The following is a 15,801-nucleotide window of genomic DNA, read 5'->3' on the forward strand; positions in this document are numbered from 1 at the left end:
TTTTCATATTTAGTATCACGCATTTCAGCCCAAGCTGCATCTGTAATTACATTGCTGTTCATCGGGCATTTAGTTAAGCTCTAAAACATTGTTTCTTCCCTCAGTTACTGCAGAAACCTCATATCCATCACGGTTTTGTTCCATGATGTTCAAGTTTCTGGCATTTCCACCACAAATTGTTCAACAATATTGGATTTCAGTCTAATGCTTTGACATTAAAGTTGAAGTCATGTTGATGTCATCTTCCAGATGTTCATGTCTACTGAATAAAAAATTTGTTTGTTTGTTTTATTTCAAATTGCAAAAACACATGGGGAATTCTGGATGTGATCCCTCATGCTATACAAAGGCCTGTGTGTGTCCTGTCAGAAATCAAACAAAACTTTTCTTCATGGAGTGGCAGCAGAGACTTCAAAAAGCTGGAAACATAGGTGGGTTTCTTCACCCACCCGAACAGAATGGCTTTGTTACGTGCCTGAGCTTTGTTGTTGCAGCTGCAGTAACTGTGCAGAAATGAGATGTGTGGCTTCTGCCTGAAATGACTCGTGTTTTGCTCTGGTGCCACACCAGTTCTGTGTTGGTGTGTTGTTTTGACTTGATAGTCAGGAGCACCTCACTTGTAAAATGAACTCATAACAACAACAACAACAAAAGTCCACGCTTTGTCCTCCAGGTATGCAAAAATATATTTTGACGTGTAAAATAGATCCAGGTATACTGTGGGTCTCCCTCTGCTGGGATGCTTTAGCAGCAAGGTCCATGGCTCACATTTGAGCTGTTGTCTTTGTCTCAGCTTTCTCCCAAAGGCAGGGGTTTGTATTAACCCATGTTTCTTGTGTCAGCATGCTACAGGGGAATTGAAGTTCAAATGCCTCTGAGCTACTGAAGGCTTTGTGAGTGGTTTTAAGTGTTAACATCTTCAGACCCAAGGAATCAGCTCTTACTTATCTAGTAGTGTTTTAGCACAGACAGAAGAGACATGTTTAAACTCATGGTCCTTTCTAGTGCTTGTGTTTTGAAAATAATCCACTATTTTTTTTTTGATGAAACTTAATTGACTGTGTTTTGTAGGTGGAAAGCAAAATAAAACTGTATCAAAATAAACTAAGCAGTTACACTGAGAGATTCACTCTCGGGTTGAATGAAAAACTGTTCAGACTTTTCAGCTGTATCCTGTTTCAAAAGTTGAGAATGTGATTGTTTAATATTACTGCTAATTGAAAAAAATCTGGTCCAAATGGAATTACGGAGTTTCAGCATAAGTGGTGTACACAGGGTGGCATAAAATACACTCCTCTCTGCTGTTTTCCACATCCATATACAAATACCTTTTATGCAGACTCATTAATGTGGCATTTTTTGCTTTCAGTGTATCAGATTAGAGTTCCTGGATTGTTTCTTCATCTTAGCTCAGTAAAAGTTTGCTTTCATTTCTACTGGAGTTGCAAGAAACTATTTGTTGTTAGTTCACAGTAATCATGGAGGAAATAGTTCCTTAGACACTGGATTCACTGAGTCAGAAGACATAAAAAAACTTTTTTCTGCTGATAAATGACAATTATTGTTTCCATTACAAAATAATTTGTTTTCTCTTGGGATGTTTGTTGATTTACACCTTGGGAATAATGGGGTGTTTGTATAACTCACTTTGAGAAAAGTAGCATCCTTTCTTTTGTCTTTTCTTATTAACAAATTGCATATTCCACCTAGGCGTACAGGCGTAGAAGGATACGTGGTTTTTCAAGTAAGTCAGGACAAGTTTGGTTTCTAGAAAAAAAGAACATCCTCCATCATTGATAACTGTCTATCTTGCTCAACTTGTATCACACTAACAAGGTAATTGCATATTAAAATAAGGGGAGTGTGTGGTTTAATTCTATCATGTTCAGCCATTTCCTCTTGCCCAAATTAAAACTGTTTTGAAATCTTGCCTTCCCACCTGCTACTGTAACTGGAACAGCTCTGCTTCAGCCTCTCCTTACCCTGGTGTCTCTGAATTTCCTGTCCCTGTGGGTTTGTCAGTCCTTAGCACTGCTGTGAATATTCCTATTCCTGTGCAACCCAATATTCGAGTCTGGCCTTGAGCTTGCAGCATATGTTTCCCACACAGTCCAAATTTGGTGCAATATACTGTAAGTTAATCTCCAGTAAAGCACAGCGCAGAGAAAAACCTGGGAAGAAAACAGATGGAGAAAGTAGAGCAAACAATTTGCATATATATGATATGACTCTTAGTTAAGATTAGCATTTCCCACTTTGCCTGAAAAGCCCTTAATAAAAATCCAACTTCATGTTTGCCTCAAGTCAGCAGAACTGGAGGAGATGCCCTAGTGGCAGAATGTCCCCTCAGTCCAGGGACAGCCCAGCACAGGGTAGGAGGGAGCTCCAGCCCTGTGTTGCTGATACATTTATGGGATGCTGTAGGTAGAGGGTCAGGGAGGAAACTGCTGTTTGTGGGATATTTGCTCCTCATAGTCTTCATAGCTCTGAGCCATCACCAGGGTCCTGAGTTACCCTGCATGGGTGGCTGATGGAGGAATGTGGCCATCTTCCTATTTATTTATAGTCCTTCACGGTTCTTTCTGAGCATGCAGGTACAAGAAGTGCTTGGCAATGGACTCATTGCCTTCTCTGCACTTGAGGTGTGTAATACAATCATGTATCTCATAGTAATCATTTATTTATTTAGAAAACAAAAAATCAGTTTCCCATTTGCAAAAATGGGACTCTAAGATTCCTCTGAAATTTCCATACTTGTGTAGCTCCATCCTCATATCTGTCCAAACCTGCACAACACTAAGATGTTGAGGTGGTCAGTCGCAGCGGTATGCCACCTTCATAAAAGGAAAGCATTGAAAAATATTTAAATTAAGCTATGCAGTAAATAAATAAATTACAAATCTCTTTTGTTTCAGCAGTTAAAAAGGCATAGAAGTTTTCTCACACCCACAAGCTCAAGAGTGCTGTATTTAGAGTGCTGAAAAGCAAATTCCAGTACTGAAGCTCGCTTCTCTGGCGGGCTACATTTGGGTAGAGTGCCTAAGTCCTGGAAGCAGTGACTAAAACATACTTATTTTTGACATGTACTCTGGTACTGCCTGTCTTTCACAGATTGCATATGTGCATATGCACAGATAGTGGAACTAGATCGTGATTCACATTTGTGTTAGTGTAAGAAAGGCTTTACTACTCGTTCAGGTTTCTAACCTGCATGCTGAGTGTAAAGTTTGCTCTTAGTGGACGTGGCTTGCTGTTGATAGAAGTTGCTTATAAGGAGGTATCTGCTTTCTTTTGACCTTTTAACAGCTAAATAAATAAAATCTCAGATCTTGATATATATTTGTCTGTGAACTTCTGCAAAGGTGAGAGGTTTCTGGGGTTGTAAAGGCTGCCCAGGTCAGTTGTAGCAATCCTGCAAAGTCACTGCCATGTAGCTGGAAAGACTTCCCTCACTACTCCCAGATGGCTGTGTTGCAATTGCTAAAAAACTCAAGCTTTGAAAAATGGTAGTATGGATGTAAGCTACATTGCTAGAGAAGACATTCAGAAGGGTTGTCAGGGTTTTTTTTCTTTACTTGATGATGGCAATCCAACTAGTTACCAAAATAACTTTTCATATGTTTGAGGCAGAGCATCTCCTGAGGCTGGCTGCAGGGGACATCCTGAGGAAAGCCAGTTCCCAGCCACAGTCTGAATGGCTGTGGGGGTGATTGCAGCTGGGCACGTGGTGGGAATTTGTGATTTATGGAACGGCGGAACCAATTGGAGGTCATTTGCTTCTTTTGCGTCTCTGCTTTAAGAGGGACGCTACAGTAAATAATGTCTGTGAAGAGGAGGGGAAAACGTGCTGCGGTTGGTTTGACCTCCTTCTCCTTTTGCATCCCTTTGAAGCTGGTAAGTAAATAATTTGGGCAACAAAATCAGCACTCCACAGTATTGCTTTGTTTCTTCTGCTGCTCTACCTTCCCTTCCTGCTCTTGGCGCTCCTGCCAGCCACCACTTGGTTAGCTTGGGCAGCAAAATTAGTGTCCTTAGGAACTGCTGGAGTACAAAGGATAAAATGTTTCCTGACTTCCTAATGGAGTTAAATTAAAATGCAAGTCAAAGAAAATATGTACATGGTATTTCTTTTTCCTTTTGCAACAGGGCATACTGTGATGTGGGAGACTTTTTCCCTTAAAAAGATATTAATACTAATTTGAAGGCCATGGAGGATGACAGCCACTTTTTTTTTTTTTTCCTTAGACTTGCCTTAATTTCTAATGGTTTCTTTCATTTGAAAATAGTTTTTTCTGCAGTCACAAAATACTGTGAAGGATATAAAGCTGGACTTCTGAAAAAAACCTGGATTTATATACTTTTGAAGCAGGGCTCAACCAGTTGATTGGCTGGTGTAAATGGTACCTGCCTTGAATCCAGGGGCTTGTGAAATCCCCAAATGTGTGTCCATTTCTCCCTCTACCTCTCCCATGGTGCCTGTGGCTCTGGAATCACACTGCTGGGGGGGTGACTGGGGTTCCTCACCTGCCCACCAGTGCCTCAGGGCTGTGGTGTTACCCTTTGTTTGAGCTCACTGCCAGGAAAAGCAGAAAGCTCTCACCATTCTCTGTAGAAGTGATGGGTTTAGGTCCTGGTTGTGCAGAGGTGCCTCTTCTGTTATAATGGCACAGCAAAGAGCTGATGCTCTTGACCCAGGTTTGGCAGCAGAGAGGTTAGAGGTGAAGCACTTAACTCTGCATTTTACTCCATCCCCTCAGAAAGCAGTGAAGGCGTGAACCCATTTGTGTTTGCAGCGTGCAAGGTTCTGTTAGTGATGAAGGTTAAAGTTACTGTATGAAAACAAAGTGTTTTCAGACCACATTGGTGGATTTGGATGGCATCTGGCAAGAAAGCTTGGATTTTCTCTCTTTTCTCCTATCCCATGTGAGCAGAGAGGGCACAGGTTTGACTGGAAGGAGTTGTTTTTTTAAGATACTTAACTGTTCTTATGCATAACTCAAATCTTATTTAAAGCACAGATGCAAAGCTCCTTGACTCAATTATTATTGTATCTTTTAATAAGCTGGAGTTATTATTTCAGTGAAAGCAATGTGGAAGATGAGACAAATCTCTTTTCTCCTTGTGATGCTTCTCATCAAAGCTCTCAGAGCCATAGCCTTGACTCAGTGGCATTCTGTTCCCTTTGACCATGTCCATTTGCTGCAGTGGCTCTTCAGAAAATGCTGGGGGTTTTGGCTGAATTCAGTGTTTAGGTATTCAAATCCAGTTTTTTGGTCTCCTCTTAAAGGAAGGAGTGTAAAGGACAGGCCATGAGCTCCCAACAGCTCTATTCCCTGTCCTCCATGTGGAGTAGGAGGAGCTTGCCTTCTCCCAAGCACCACTGTGAAGTTGATCTTCAAAAGGATGAAGAAATGGGAGAGAAGAGGCCGGGAGGGAAGTAAGGTTGCTTTGGGGGGAACTCCATCCTGGTGGAAAGAGTGGGCAGCCAAGGGACACCAGGTAGCAGTAGTCTGTAACCAGGGAGACCAAGTGGGAAATGCTGGGGCCCCACAGGGCTCATCCAATGGAATGGAAGAGGGCAGGGTGCCGCAGGCTGAGTGCGTGATCACGCCTAGGTATAACGCGTATTTAGCACTGGAGTGAGTCCAAGGCTGTTATGAATTGCTTCGGGAGGGTGAATCAGAAGGATGAAAAAGGCAGCTGTTTACTGCCAGGATATTGTAGCAATGCTTTTGAAAATGCTTTGATATCATACTATGTAGCTGTTTTGGAGTTGGCCAAATCAACATGTTTCTGAAAGGTGTAGCACGTGGAAACTTTATATAGCACTGATGTGAAAAACTGTAGCCTTTTCCCTATTCAGAAAGGAATGTTCTGAGTGGTTGGATGAAGGCACTGTGTGCATCCACATGTGTGTGCAGCCAAGGGCTGGAAAAGCCCAGGGAGCAGAGGAGTGACACACCATGGCTGAACTTGTGTGCTGGGCCTAGGAGGGGATGGAAGGAGAGAGTCAGTCCAGTCAGGTGGGTGTGGGTGATAGGAGGGTACCTGAAGGAACCAGCATCATCTTGTGTGCTGCTTCTGGCACTACCACCATTTTGCTAAAGCTCAGGGGCTGTGTCCCAGGCAGCTTCGTAGGATGGGGCCAGAACTTGTTTGTGGGCATTGGTTCCATCACCTCTGTCCTTCCTGGCAGGTTAGATCCTGGAGGGGGCCCTCCTCCCTGTGTGCCAGCAGCCACGGTCAGACCCGGCCCAGACACAGGTGCTTGGAGATACTTCTCCACCTTAGCCCATCCATGTGTGTCCGAGGGTGGGGATATCTGCCAGCCCCTTGATATCTCCTCTTGCCCTCTCCACATCCACATGTGCTGGTGTCTTCTGGTGGGCTCCTGGGTTTGGGTTTACAAACACACACTGCTCTTGGTGAACACCCTGTGAGAGAGGGCAAGGTGTGAGTGGCGTGCCGGCTGCTATGGCAGAAGATGCCAATTGTGGTTCTTTCTTCTTGGGGAGTTCTTTCCATCACCTGCCATGGGAGATTGTTTTTATCTCTGGTAAACAGCCTTAATTTCAGTGCTGTGTGATCTTTGGTACAACCTGCATGTAGGCCAACAGGTGATCGCCCACAATTCAGAGATCGTGATCTTGGTCTTGATTCAAATGCCCGTGGGAATGTGCTCTACAAAGCATGTTTGATGTGTTTTCAATACCTCCTGGTGCTGGGGGAAGATTTTATTAATCTGAGTAGGTTTAGATTCTCTGGTTGTTTAGTACCTTGTGCACAAATATGTTGCTTTGCGCCCGTCCAGTGATGAAACCTGGATGTCTGAGGCAAGGCTGCCAGCTTCTTGCCAAATGGGGTGATAGAAAACAGTTCTCAGAAGTAATGATAAGTGAAAATTTAGTGTCAGCAAGAAAGTCTGTGTCAAACTGACTGGTTAAATAAACATATTTCCATGCAGAAGGGCTGTGCCTATAGAAAAGTGTGTGACATCAGGTGTTGAAACTGTAGGTTTCATAAGGACGAGGAGTCGTGGTTTTGACTCAGTGTATTCTAAGTTTAGCCAACACATTTCTACTGAAAATCAAAATTTCCTGTGGAAAATAATAACAAAAATAATGACACTATTGCTCACTTTTTACATTTGATAATGTGACTAGGGATATACTTTGAATTCCTTACAGCTTGCCTCCATTTCTGAGCCCTTGTTATTCAGTGATATTTGTGAGTTTTTTACTAACATTTAGTCATTAATTCACTCCTTGAATTGTCAGATCCTGAGCTTTATTCTACCTTCCCTCTATACTTTCTGACCCTTTCTTTAGGGTGTGTTTTCCAGCAAATTTCAGTGCACCAGAGCAAAGAAAAATCTTAATCTTGCTGAGAAACTCAGAATTCAGAGCTGCAGCCAGCTTTCTTTGTAAGAAACAATAGTTACTAGGACTTGGTCTGACTTTTTGGACATTACTTCGAATCTTGTGGCAAACAAGCTTTTATCATTAGGTTTTGCTTCATGGCAGGCAGGCGGAACTGAGGCAGCAAGGGACGTTGCAAGTTGATGCTGAGCCTTCCTCTCCTCAGCTGGAGTGTTTGGATGGCCATGCTCTACCAGTGAAAAGTCAGAAAATAGCATTTATGCTTTCTTAGCTCAAAAGATATTCTGGTGTTAATGCTCACACTCAAAGGCAGATTTAACACACACACACACACAAAAAAAAAGGAGTTTCCCTAGGAACAAGACCTTGTATAACCTTAACAGAGGAGGATGGCAGGCTGAGGTGTCTCATGCAGTTTTGCCTGGACACTTTCTGCAGAAATATAAGGCTCTGTGACACGGACAGTTGTCAGGGTCTTATCATGATAGCAAGGTCTTTACAGTCTTTTGAGCAGCATTTTGCACCACAAAAGATCTTTGGTGTTGTACAAAGGTGACAGAGGCCAGAACATAGCCCAGTAAGGTGAAGTCTATGTGAACACTGGACTTTCCATTTTAAGGAACTCATCCCCATGTGGTTCTGTAACTTTCCCTTTGTTTTTCCTTTGCTTCCCTAATAAGGATAAGTTGCAAGCAAATCTCAATATTGTAGTTTCTTTATTCCAGCTAAAATAAATTCTCACACTTAGAAACATGCAGTTTAAATTAAAGGCCATGGGCAGCTCTTTTTTTACTGCACAGCAGTTGGCTACATGGACATCAAGGTTTGTCCTGTGTCCTGCTGGAAGTGATCTGGTTTTACACTGCCTAGACCTCTATTGACTCACCTCTCTTTGTTCAGAAAGTTGACAGCTCATCTACTATAATGTTCTTTATATCTTCATTTCTGTTGCCAAAAATTTCCATTAAAAGGTGCTTTTCTTATAAGGCCAGCTTGCCTTTCTTTCATCTTGAGTATTTTCCTAGGCATCCTAAAATCAATAGTGCTCGGTTAAAAAATCTGAACAACAGATGTTTTTAAAGCATGTGAAAAAGGAAATCTGAAAAATACATATTGAATATGTTTTATGGTGATACAATTTTGGATCTGTGTCTTCTATTCACCTCTATTCCCAGCATGAACCCATGACAAAAATAAATAACAGGCAACAAAGCTAGTAGTAATGCCAAAGCTTCAAAATAAATGTGGTTGCTTGTGAAAAAGCAGTTGAGTGAGTTGGATGAAATGGCAGTGTAATTATACGGTAGCAAGTCAAAGTTTGATAGCTTGGAGCTTATCTTAGCACAGCATGCCACTTCCCCCCCCCACCCTTGGTATGGCATGTTTCTTTTTCAACACTTCATTCCTAGTTGTTCCTTTTTAAATAATCCTATCAAACCTTAAGTTTGTTGTTCCTAATGATTTTGGAAGGAAATTCAGATAGTAAATAAAATGGCACAGACCGAAACAGTTTAACCAAGATATCCCCAAAATGAAAATTTTGGGTAGTTAAAGTGAACATTGTGAATTCCCAGCAGGTTTCTTTATTTTATTAACACTTCTTGGATTAGTTTCAGTTTTGCCAAGATAAAGGATAACAGTATGCAAGACTCTTGTGGAAAGTATGCCTATGCCCTAAATGACCTGAAACTGAGGACTGCCTGTTAAATATCTATGTGTATATGACACTAGTCCACTGTCACAAGTGTTTCCATTATTCGGAAGATTGAGCAGAACAAAACGGCTTAAGCTTTGGTAAACAAATTTTAAGTTACTAGTATGCTTTTTAAATAGTTCAGTAAAAATTGCTTCCTTTAGTAGTCAAGGTCTCTTATCTGATACCTGCTTCCTTCCCTCTCTGTGGATGCTTCCTGTTTTCCATGTCAGTCCACGCATCCCCCTGTGTATTTCCATGTGCCTTTTCCTGTTGTCCTCTGATCTGCTGCAGCTGCTCCTCGGATGCCTCTCCACCAAGGAAAGGTTCCAAAGCCGGGCTGGCTCCCATACAGTGCCGTGAAGACACACTTTGAGGACCCCTACCCTCACCCCTTGAGCAAAGAGGCAGTGGCACATGCATTTCTGGGCATGCTGCTGCAAACTAGCCTGTGTACCATTAACAGTGCACACCCCACATTGGAGGTCCCTCTTGTGTCTTCTCCTGGTCCCCTGTGCTGTTAGTATTGTGCAAGAGGCACGAGAAAAACAAGAAGAAAATAAGATGTGTCAGGTCTGTGATAGTACGCAGTTAAATCATGTCTGTGCTTTCAGGTATGACTCAGTTACCCTCTCTGTGATGGCTATTACTATGGAAATAAAATGCTGACTGATAACTGGGAGAAAATTACTTAAGGAAGGATCCTGCTTCTTATAGGTGGAATTGCATCTTCAGGGATTTAGTAGGGTTTGGCTATAAAGCAGAAAGCCAGAGAGATAATGTCTGTACATTGCTGTCAAGTACACTCTAGTTCATGAGTGTTTCCATCCCCAGTTTCTACTGTTTTACAAGAGGAATGTGACTATATTTATTTCAATTACCTGTGTTCCAACAACAACAACACTGAGGTGGAATATTGCAAAATACTTACTTAAAAGGGAAGAGTGCACGAGACATTATATAGCCAGTATTTTCTTACATTTTTTTAATAGAGAAATTCATTCTGTTTCTCTTCCTTTCTGTTCTCCTACTGCAGGGGATGGATGTGGGCACACAGTGATGTATCAAGACAGTGGGACACTGGCATCCAAGAACTATCCTGGGACATACCCAAACTACACCCTTTGTGAAAAGAAAATCCAAGTGCCTCCAGGAAAACGCCTGATCTTGAAAATTGGAGACCTGGATATAGAATCACAGAAATGCGAGTCCAGCTACCTTACCATCCAGAGCTCTTCAACATTGCACGGTATGTAAGAGACAAGGCCACGGTCGATGCATGAGCTGGTAAAAGTGTGAGTAAAAGGCAGCTTAGCAAAATGCAGGTAATGTCAGCCTTTGTCCTGTCCTTTCTGTATCCAAGTGTTCTGTTCTCTGTGTGGGAAGCCATTGTCCCGCTGTGTGTAGTGCTGCCAGGGCTGAGGTGCTGCAGAGGGGCTGCCGGGGCTCCGGCACAGCAGTCCTGAGAGCTCTGCCTCCACACCTGTGGACCATAGCAGTTTAGGTACAGCAAGTCTGTAGATCTGTATCAGCCCTGTTCCCTTCTGTGTAGGGGAAAAGCTTCCTCACAAACTAGCCAAAGATGGGAAATTGTGTGTCTCTATTCCTAGGCAGTCCGTGGCTCAGAGAGGAGATAACCTTTACTGTTGCTAGCTGTTAGCCACCTTACTAATGTACAGGCTTTAATACTTGCAGATATTAAATGCATACAGCCAGACTGTGCTCCTGTAAGAGATTTGCACAGGAAGATAAACAAATAATCTGCTACAGCTGTGCACTTAAAACAATCATAACGGCAACAAGATTCTCCCCAGGGAGAACCTGAGGCCTTCCTCAAAATGGTTTTCCCAGCCAATTGTCACTGAATTTTTTGATCTGCACTTTCTAGAAGAGTCAAACTGATTTTCAAGTCATGCACCCTTTTTCAGAAATCCAATTTAAATTCAAAGCTGCAAGGAGTTCTGCAATGTGGGAATGAACTCCTGAATTGAAAATTCATAATTTTTTTCCTGCTGGGAGTGGGCTGTGCAGCCCTTCAGTCAGCTGAGGCTAAATGTGCTGCGCTGGACTTAGCAAGCAGGATTCAAGGGAAAAATGTGATGAAGATATGAGCTGCACAGAGCCTCTGCAGGTTTTCCACCTCACTGCTTGGCTCAGAAAAGTATGTGGTTCTCCAAAGATGAGATCTCACAGTATATCTTAGTAGTAAGGAGGGTTGATTGCCTTCCATTTATCAGCATGATAGGCTTATCACTCATCTGGTAAGAGAAGATCAAGTGAGGTATTAAAGGCTTGCTCACAAAGGAAGGTAAAGGTAATTATTGTTCTCATGGGGGAGGTATTACAATTTGAAACAACCTTCACTAAGAGTGGGCAGTGACATGCTGATATCTAAGCCTGCAGAGAGCTTGATTTGAGGCATAAGGAATATCTCTGTTCATGTGTGCTGGGATTTTTTAATGTTATTTGTTTCTTTCTTCACTGTGAGTGTGCTGAGGCACTGAAACAGGTTGCTCAGAGAAGCTGTGGATGCCACATCCCTGGAAGTGTTCAAGGCCAGGTTGGATGGGGACCTGACCAACCTAATCTAATGGAAGGTCCCTGCCCATGTCAGGGAGGGCTGGAATTAGGTGCTCTACAAGATGCCTTACAATCCAAGCCATTCTATGGTTCTGTGATCAGTTTCATAACTAAGAAATGAGTTGTGTTCACCTGAAGCTGTCTGTCTCTACTTGGCAGTAAGAAATAGGTGGTTATTATTGTTATTATTGCATTAGCATATGTTTGAATAATTTTTATCGATACTGCCTTGACATTTCTAATCTAAGGATCTTCTTGGAAACAGGGAAAAATCAATATATTGTTTTTTAAGTGAAAAATGAAGCTTGCATGTTGATTGAAATTCTGGCTTCTCACAGATCAGCCTGAAGGCATCATCTTCACATCGTTTATACTGCAGTTATTCAGCCTATAAGCACAGAATAGCTGTGTATTATGCAATCAAGTTCACATAATTAATTTTTTTAAAGTATTCCCACACCCATTTTCAGATCGGACTGGTAATGTCTGATGCATGTGGACTGTCATTTGCATTCTCAGTAGTGAGCAGCACAATTAGCAGATTTTGCTCCTATCTGATTAAACTAGTTTTATAATTTAGGCAGACCTACCATCTGTAATGGTTTTTGTGGTCTCACTGTAGACTTTCCCACCAGCATACCTATAGAGTGTCTATGCTACATTGAGGCAAATCCATGCAGAATGGATGTGGCAATAGTTCTGTAGGCATAAACTCATGATGTTGCTTATGTTTTAAAAGACACGTGAATTCTTAGATGAGATTAGAGCTTCTCTAAGTCATGTTTTTCAACAGACTTGGTATAGCTTTGGGTTTCAATATGCATTTATGCAAGTAAAAGAAGCCCCATGAATAAGCCCTGCTACATCCATTCAGCCTGTGTCCTTTTAGACAGCTGTTTCTGAACTCAGATCTCCTCTTTGCAACCCTTCCCTCTTCATGAACATCTACAGGCAGGTCAACATCTTCCCTCTGGCCAAGGAGATACTGACCTTAGACATCGAAATTCTTCCACGGGATGATGGAGAGTTGAAAATATTTTTCAAGCACTGAAAACATCTGAGCAATTAGAAACTAATCTTTGTGTGTTTTCTGTATCTGACCTGGGTTTAAAAAGGAAAACCTAAAAAGCAAAGTATGAAAGCTGGCAATGTGAATACTGCTTATGTTTCAAATTAGTCTGAGCAGCTTTTGCTCTTTATTTAGGAGGCTCGCTATTACAAGACAATAAGGTCCAAAGGGAAATATGTTTTAAATATCATGCTGATTTCTTCAGCTCCATAGAAGACAACAGCATAAATGTCAGTATGAGTACAAACATCTGTTGAGGAGTATATCCAAAGCTTAGAAAATTGGTCAGAGGCAAAATACTAGATTATGCATACAAATATAAAATTAGTGTGAAGAAGACTCCAGATGATAAAACATTGTTTTCCTTTCAGATTTCTTCCAGTCTTTACATTTAACTGTGATTCATTCATCATTATAACCATCTGTAGGGATTCTTGCAATACAGCAAGGAGTAACTCAATTTGTCTTTGGGGTATTTGTGTTCCATTCAGCAAAGGGAATCTTTGAAATACAAATGAAGGGATTAATTGATTTATATTAGCGGGAACATTGATGCTACTTTTGTAAGTTGGCGACTACAGATTAGAGCACTTACATGCAAATTTTATAAAAGTTCAGGACATTCCTTGAATTCTGCAGATGGATAGAAGAGTATGATTCATTCCTAGAAAAGCGTGCAGTGTTGTTGTATATGCTGATCTGCTGAAGCCCTTCTCAGTCTCAACTAATACACAAATGTGACACTACAGTTCTTCTCACCTTTGGTACTTCTCAGCTGTGATGGACCTGTGAAAGCAGCTATTGAATTTAGATTTCTCCAATATTGCAATTAAAAGATAAATAGTTAAATAATCATAATGCAGCTCTGAAACCAGAGTCATAAGGCATCTGAACACTGTATCTTATTACTCTGCAAATTATTTTCTTTAGTGTTCACCGAAGAAAGGAACCTGCAGAAAGCCTTTTCTTTCAAGCTGTTAGCTCTGTATCCAGACATAGCTGTGAAAATATTAATCATCAGTCAGCAAAGGGAGTCTAACACCCGTTTTGGTGAAACTGAGTCACCTTTGTCTGACAAACATTTAAATATTAGCACAGCTTTGCACGGGTTGTCTCTAGGAGAAATAAATAGATGATCATGGTCTGTTTCAAAGGCACAGCTTTTGACTGGATTAAAATGTGGTGTTTTTTGTCCCACAGAAAATTAATATGAGCATAATCTCACAGTGCAGACAAGGTGCAGCCTCTACTGAAATGCTTTTCTTCTCAAGTTAATTGCATTATCTGAGCATATTAAAAATACTGAGCTCTGAAGTAGAGCTTCTGATTTTTTAATTAGTTAAAGGGATATGTGAAAACAAGATTAACCATGTCAGCCCTGTAGTTCTCAAGAACAAAATTTGCACTACTTACGAAGGTGGATCATAAATGTTTAAAAAGTTTGACAGGAACTGCTTTTAGTCTGCTTCTTTTCATGTCTCTATCAGATTTCTGTACCTGTTTTGACCCCCTTTTTTGCTTTTTTCTATCTCTTCCCCATCTAATGGCTTGGTATTTTTTCCCTTAATTTTGTGAGATGATCATCAGTCTTGACTGGAGAGAAAGCCAAAAGAAGAGATAAGTGCCTACTTACTTCCTCATTCACTTGCAGTCAGTAGGAGGTTGATGTGTTCCTCTGGGGTGGATGTCAGAGCTGCTGAGTGACTAGTAATAATTTGGAGAGTTAGTGCAGTTGACTTGTTCTTGCATAATTTACAGCTGGTAACTAACGTGAAATAGAGGATTTACTGAAAATGCTTTCTTCTCCCCACACTTCATCCCTAAAGGTACAGAGTGCCTTTGGATGCCTACTACCTGTCATTATGACTTGGGGGGATTCATCAAACCAGTCTCTCCTTGTTATGCATTGAAATAAATATCTTGTTTGAATAAAGGGTGTGTCCAGATTTCTTTTTCATCCCTCAAAGGAAACTTGTTATTACTGTATTGTTTCTGGTATTTCAGGAAACCCAGAGAAATGCCCAGACAAGTTCTTGCTGAAGATCAAGTTGAGCAGTTTCTTAACAGTCAAAACACTTTTAACAGTTGGGTTTCACCTGAGTGGTTACAGTAGCCTGAGTTTTCAGCTTTGGAAGGATTGATGCAACAAAGAATGTCAGCGTTTTGTTTTATCAAATGGACCTTTTTTCCTGATAGCTGCATACATACACTGAATTAGTCTCTGTTTTTTGTTAAACTACACCCATGATTCCTAGTTGTTGCTGAGTTTCTGTCTTTGGATTTGGCTAAAAGCAGAGTAAGTGTTAAAAGGGGGGGATCTCACCTGAGGTCAAGCAGGCAGACCAGACTGTGCAGGTGGCCCAGATGCTCCATTTTAATGTTGTGATTCCTTCCCCAATGTAACTCAGATGCCTTTTTCTTTCCTTTATTGCAGTCTTTGGCAACCCTTTAGAAACATTGACCAAATGTTATATTTGTTTTTTTCTAAAACAAGAAGTGCTTACCACTCAGCCTGAGGTCAGACTGCGTTGCACAAAGTTAAATGTTGAATAACCAGGCTGTCTCATGCTGACTGCTCTGTCATCTCGTATCTGCAGTGTTAAACACCACCTTCCTTGCATCCTGCAAGGAAGGACATAGAGCAGCACTTTCTGTGTCCTTGCAGGGTCCTGCTGGTTCCCACTCAACATGTGCGTGTCAGGGTTGGAGCAAAGAGGACCTCTCTTGGTAAGGGGGTGAGGAAGAGTGATTGCCTATCGAAGTATTTATGTGAATGTGGGATGGAGATGAGTTTTGAGACTGAAGATGTTTTCATACAACAGATCCTTGCTGGTTTTGTTAACTACTTGTGGAAGACTTGCACTCTGTATGAGTTTCCAGCTCTGAAATGAAACAAGTGTAATCCGTGATCATTTTATCCCCTGTTCTTCCCCAGATACTGAGGTAATTCCAAATTGATTTATTTGAGAAAAGGCCACAGTTTAAAACAGTTTCCCCCAAGCAAATGCATTAAGACATGATAATCCTTTAAAGGCACATCCATGGGTTGTTGCTCGTCTTGCCTGCTAACCACGGCTTAC

At 41.4% G+C, this 15,801-nt stretch overlaps 1 protein-coding gene across 1 annotated transcript in view; it reads left to right on the forward strand.

Annotated features, from left to right (window-relative positions):
- DCBLD1 (discoidin, CUB and LCCL domain containing 1) overlaps positions 1–15,801 on the forward strand; it is a 46,709-nt gene that overhangs the window by 5,749 nt on the left and 25,159 nt on the right. Inside the window, exon 2 of the mRNA XM_086876876.1 lies at positions 10,109–10,321. Within this exon, the coding sequence (XP_086733002.1) occupies positions 10,109–10,321 (213 nt within the window). The remainder of the gene's footprint in view (positions 1–10,108; positions 10,322–15,801) is intronic.

The sequence above is a fragment of the Cyanistes caeruleus genome, chromosome 2 (assembly GCF_971803275.1).
Source record: "Cyanistes caeruleus chromosome 2, bCyaCae1.hap1.1, whole genome shotgun sequence".
NCBI classification, from domain to species: Eukaryota; Metazoa; Chordata; class Aves; order Passeriformes; family Paridae; genus Cyanistes; species Cyanistes caeruleus.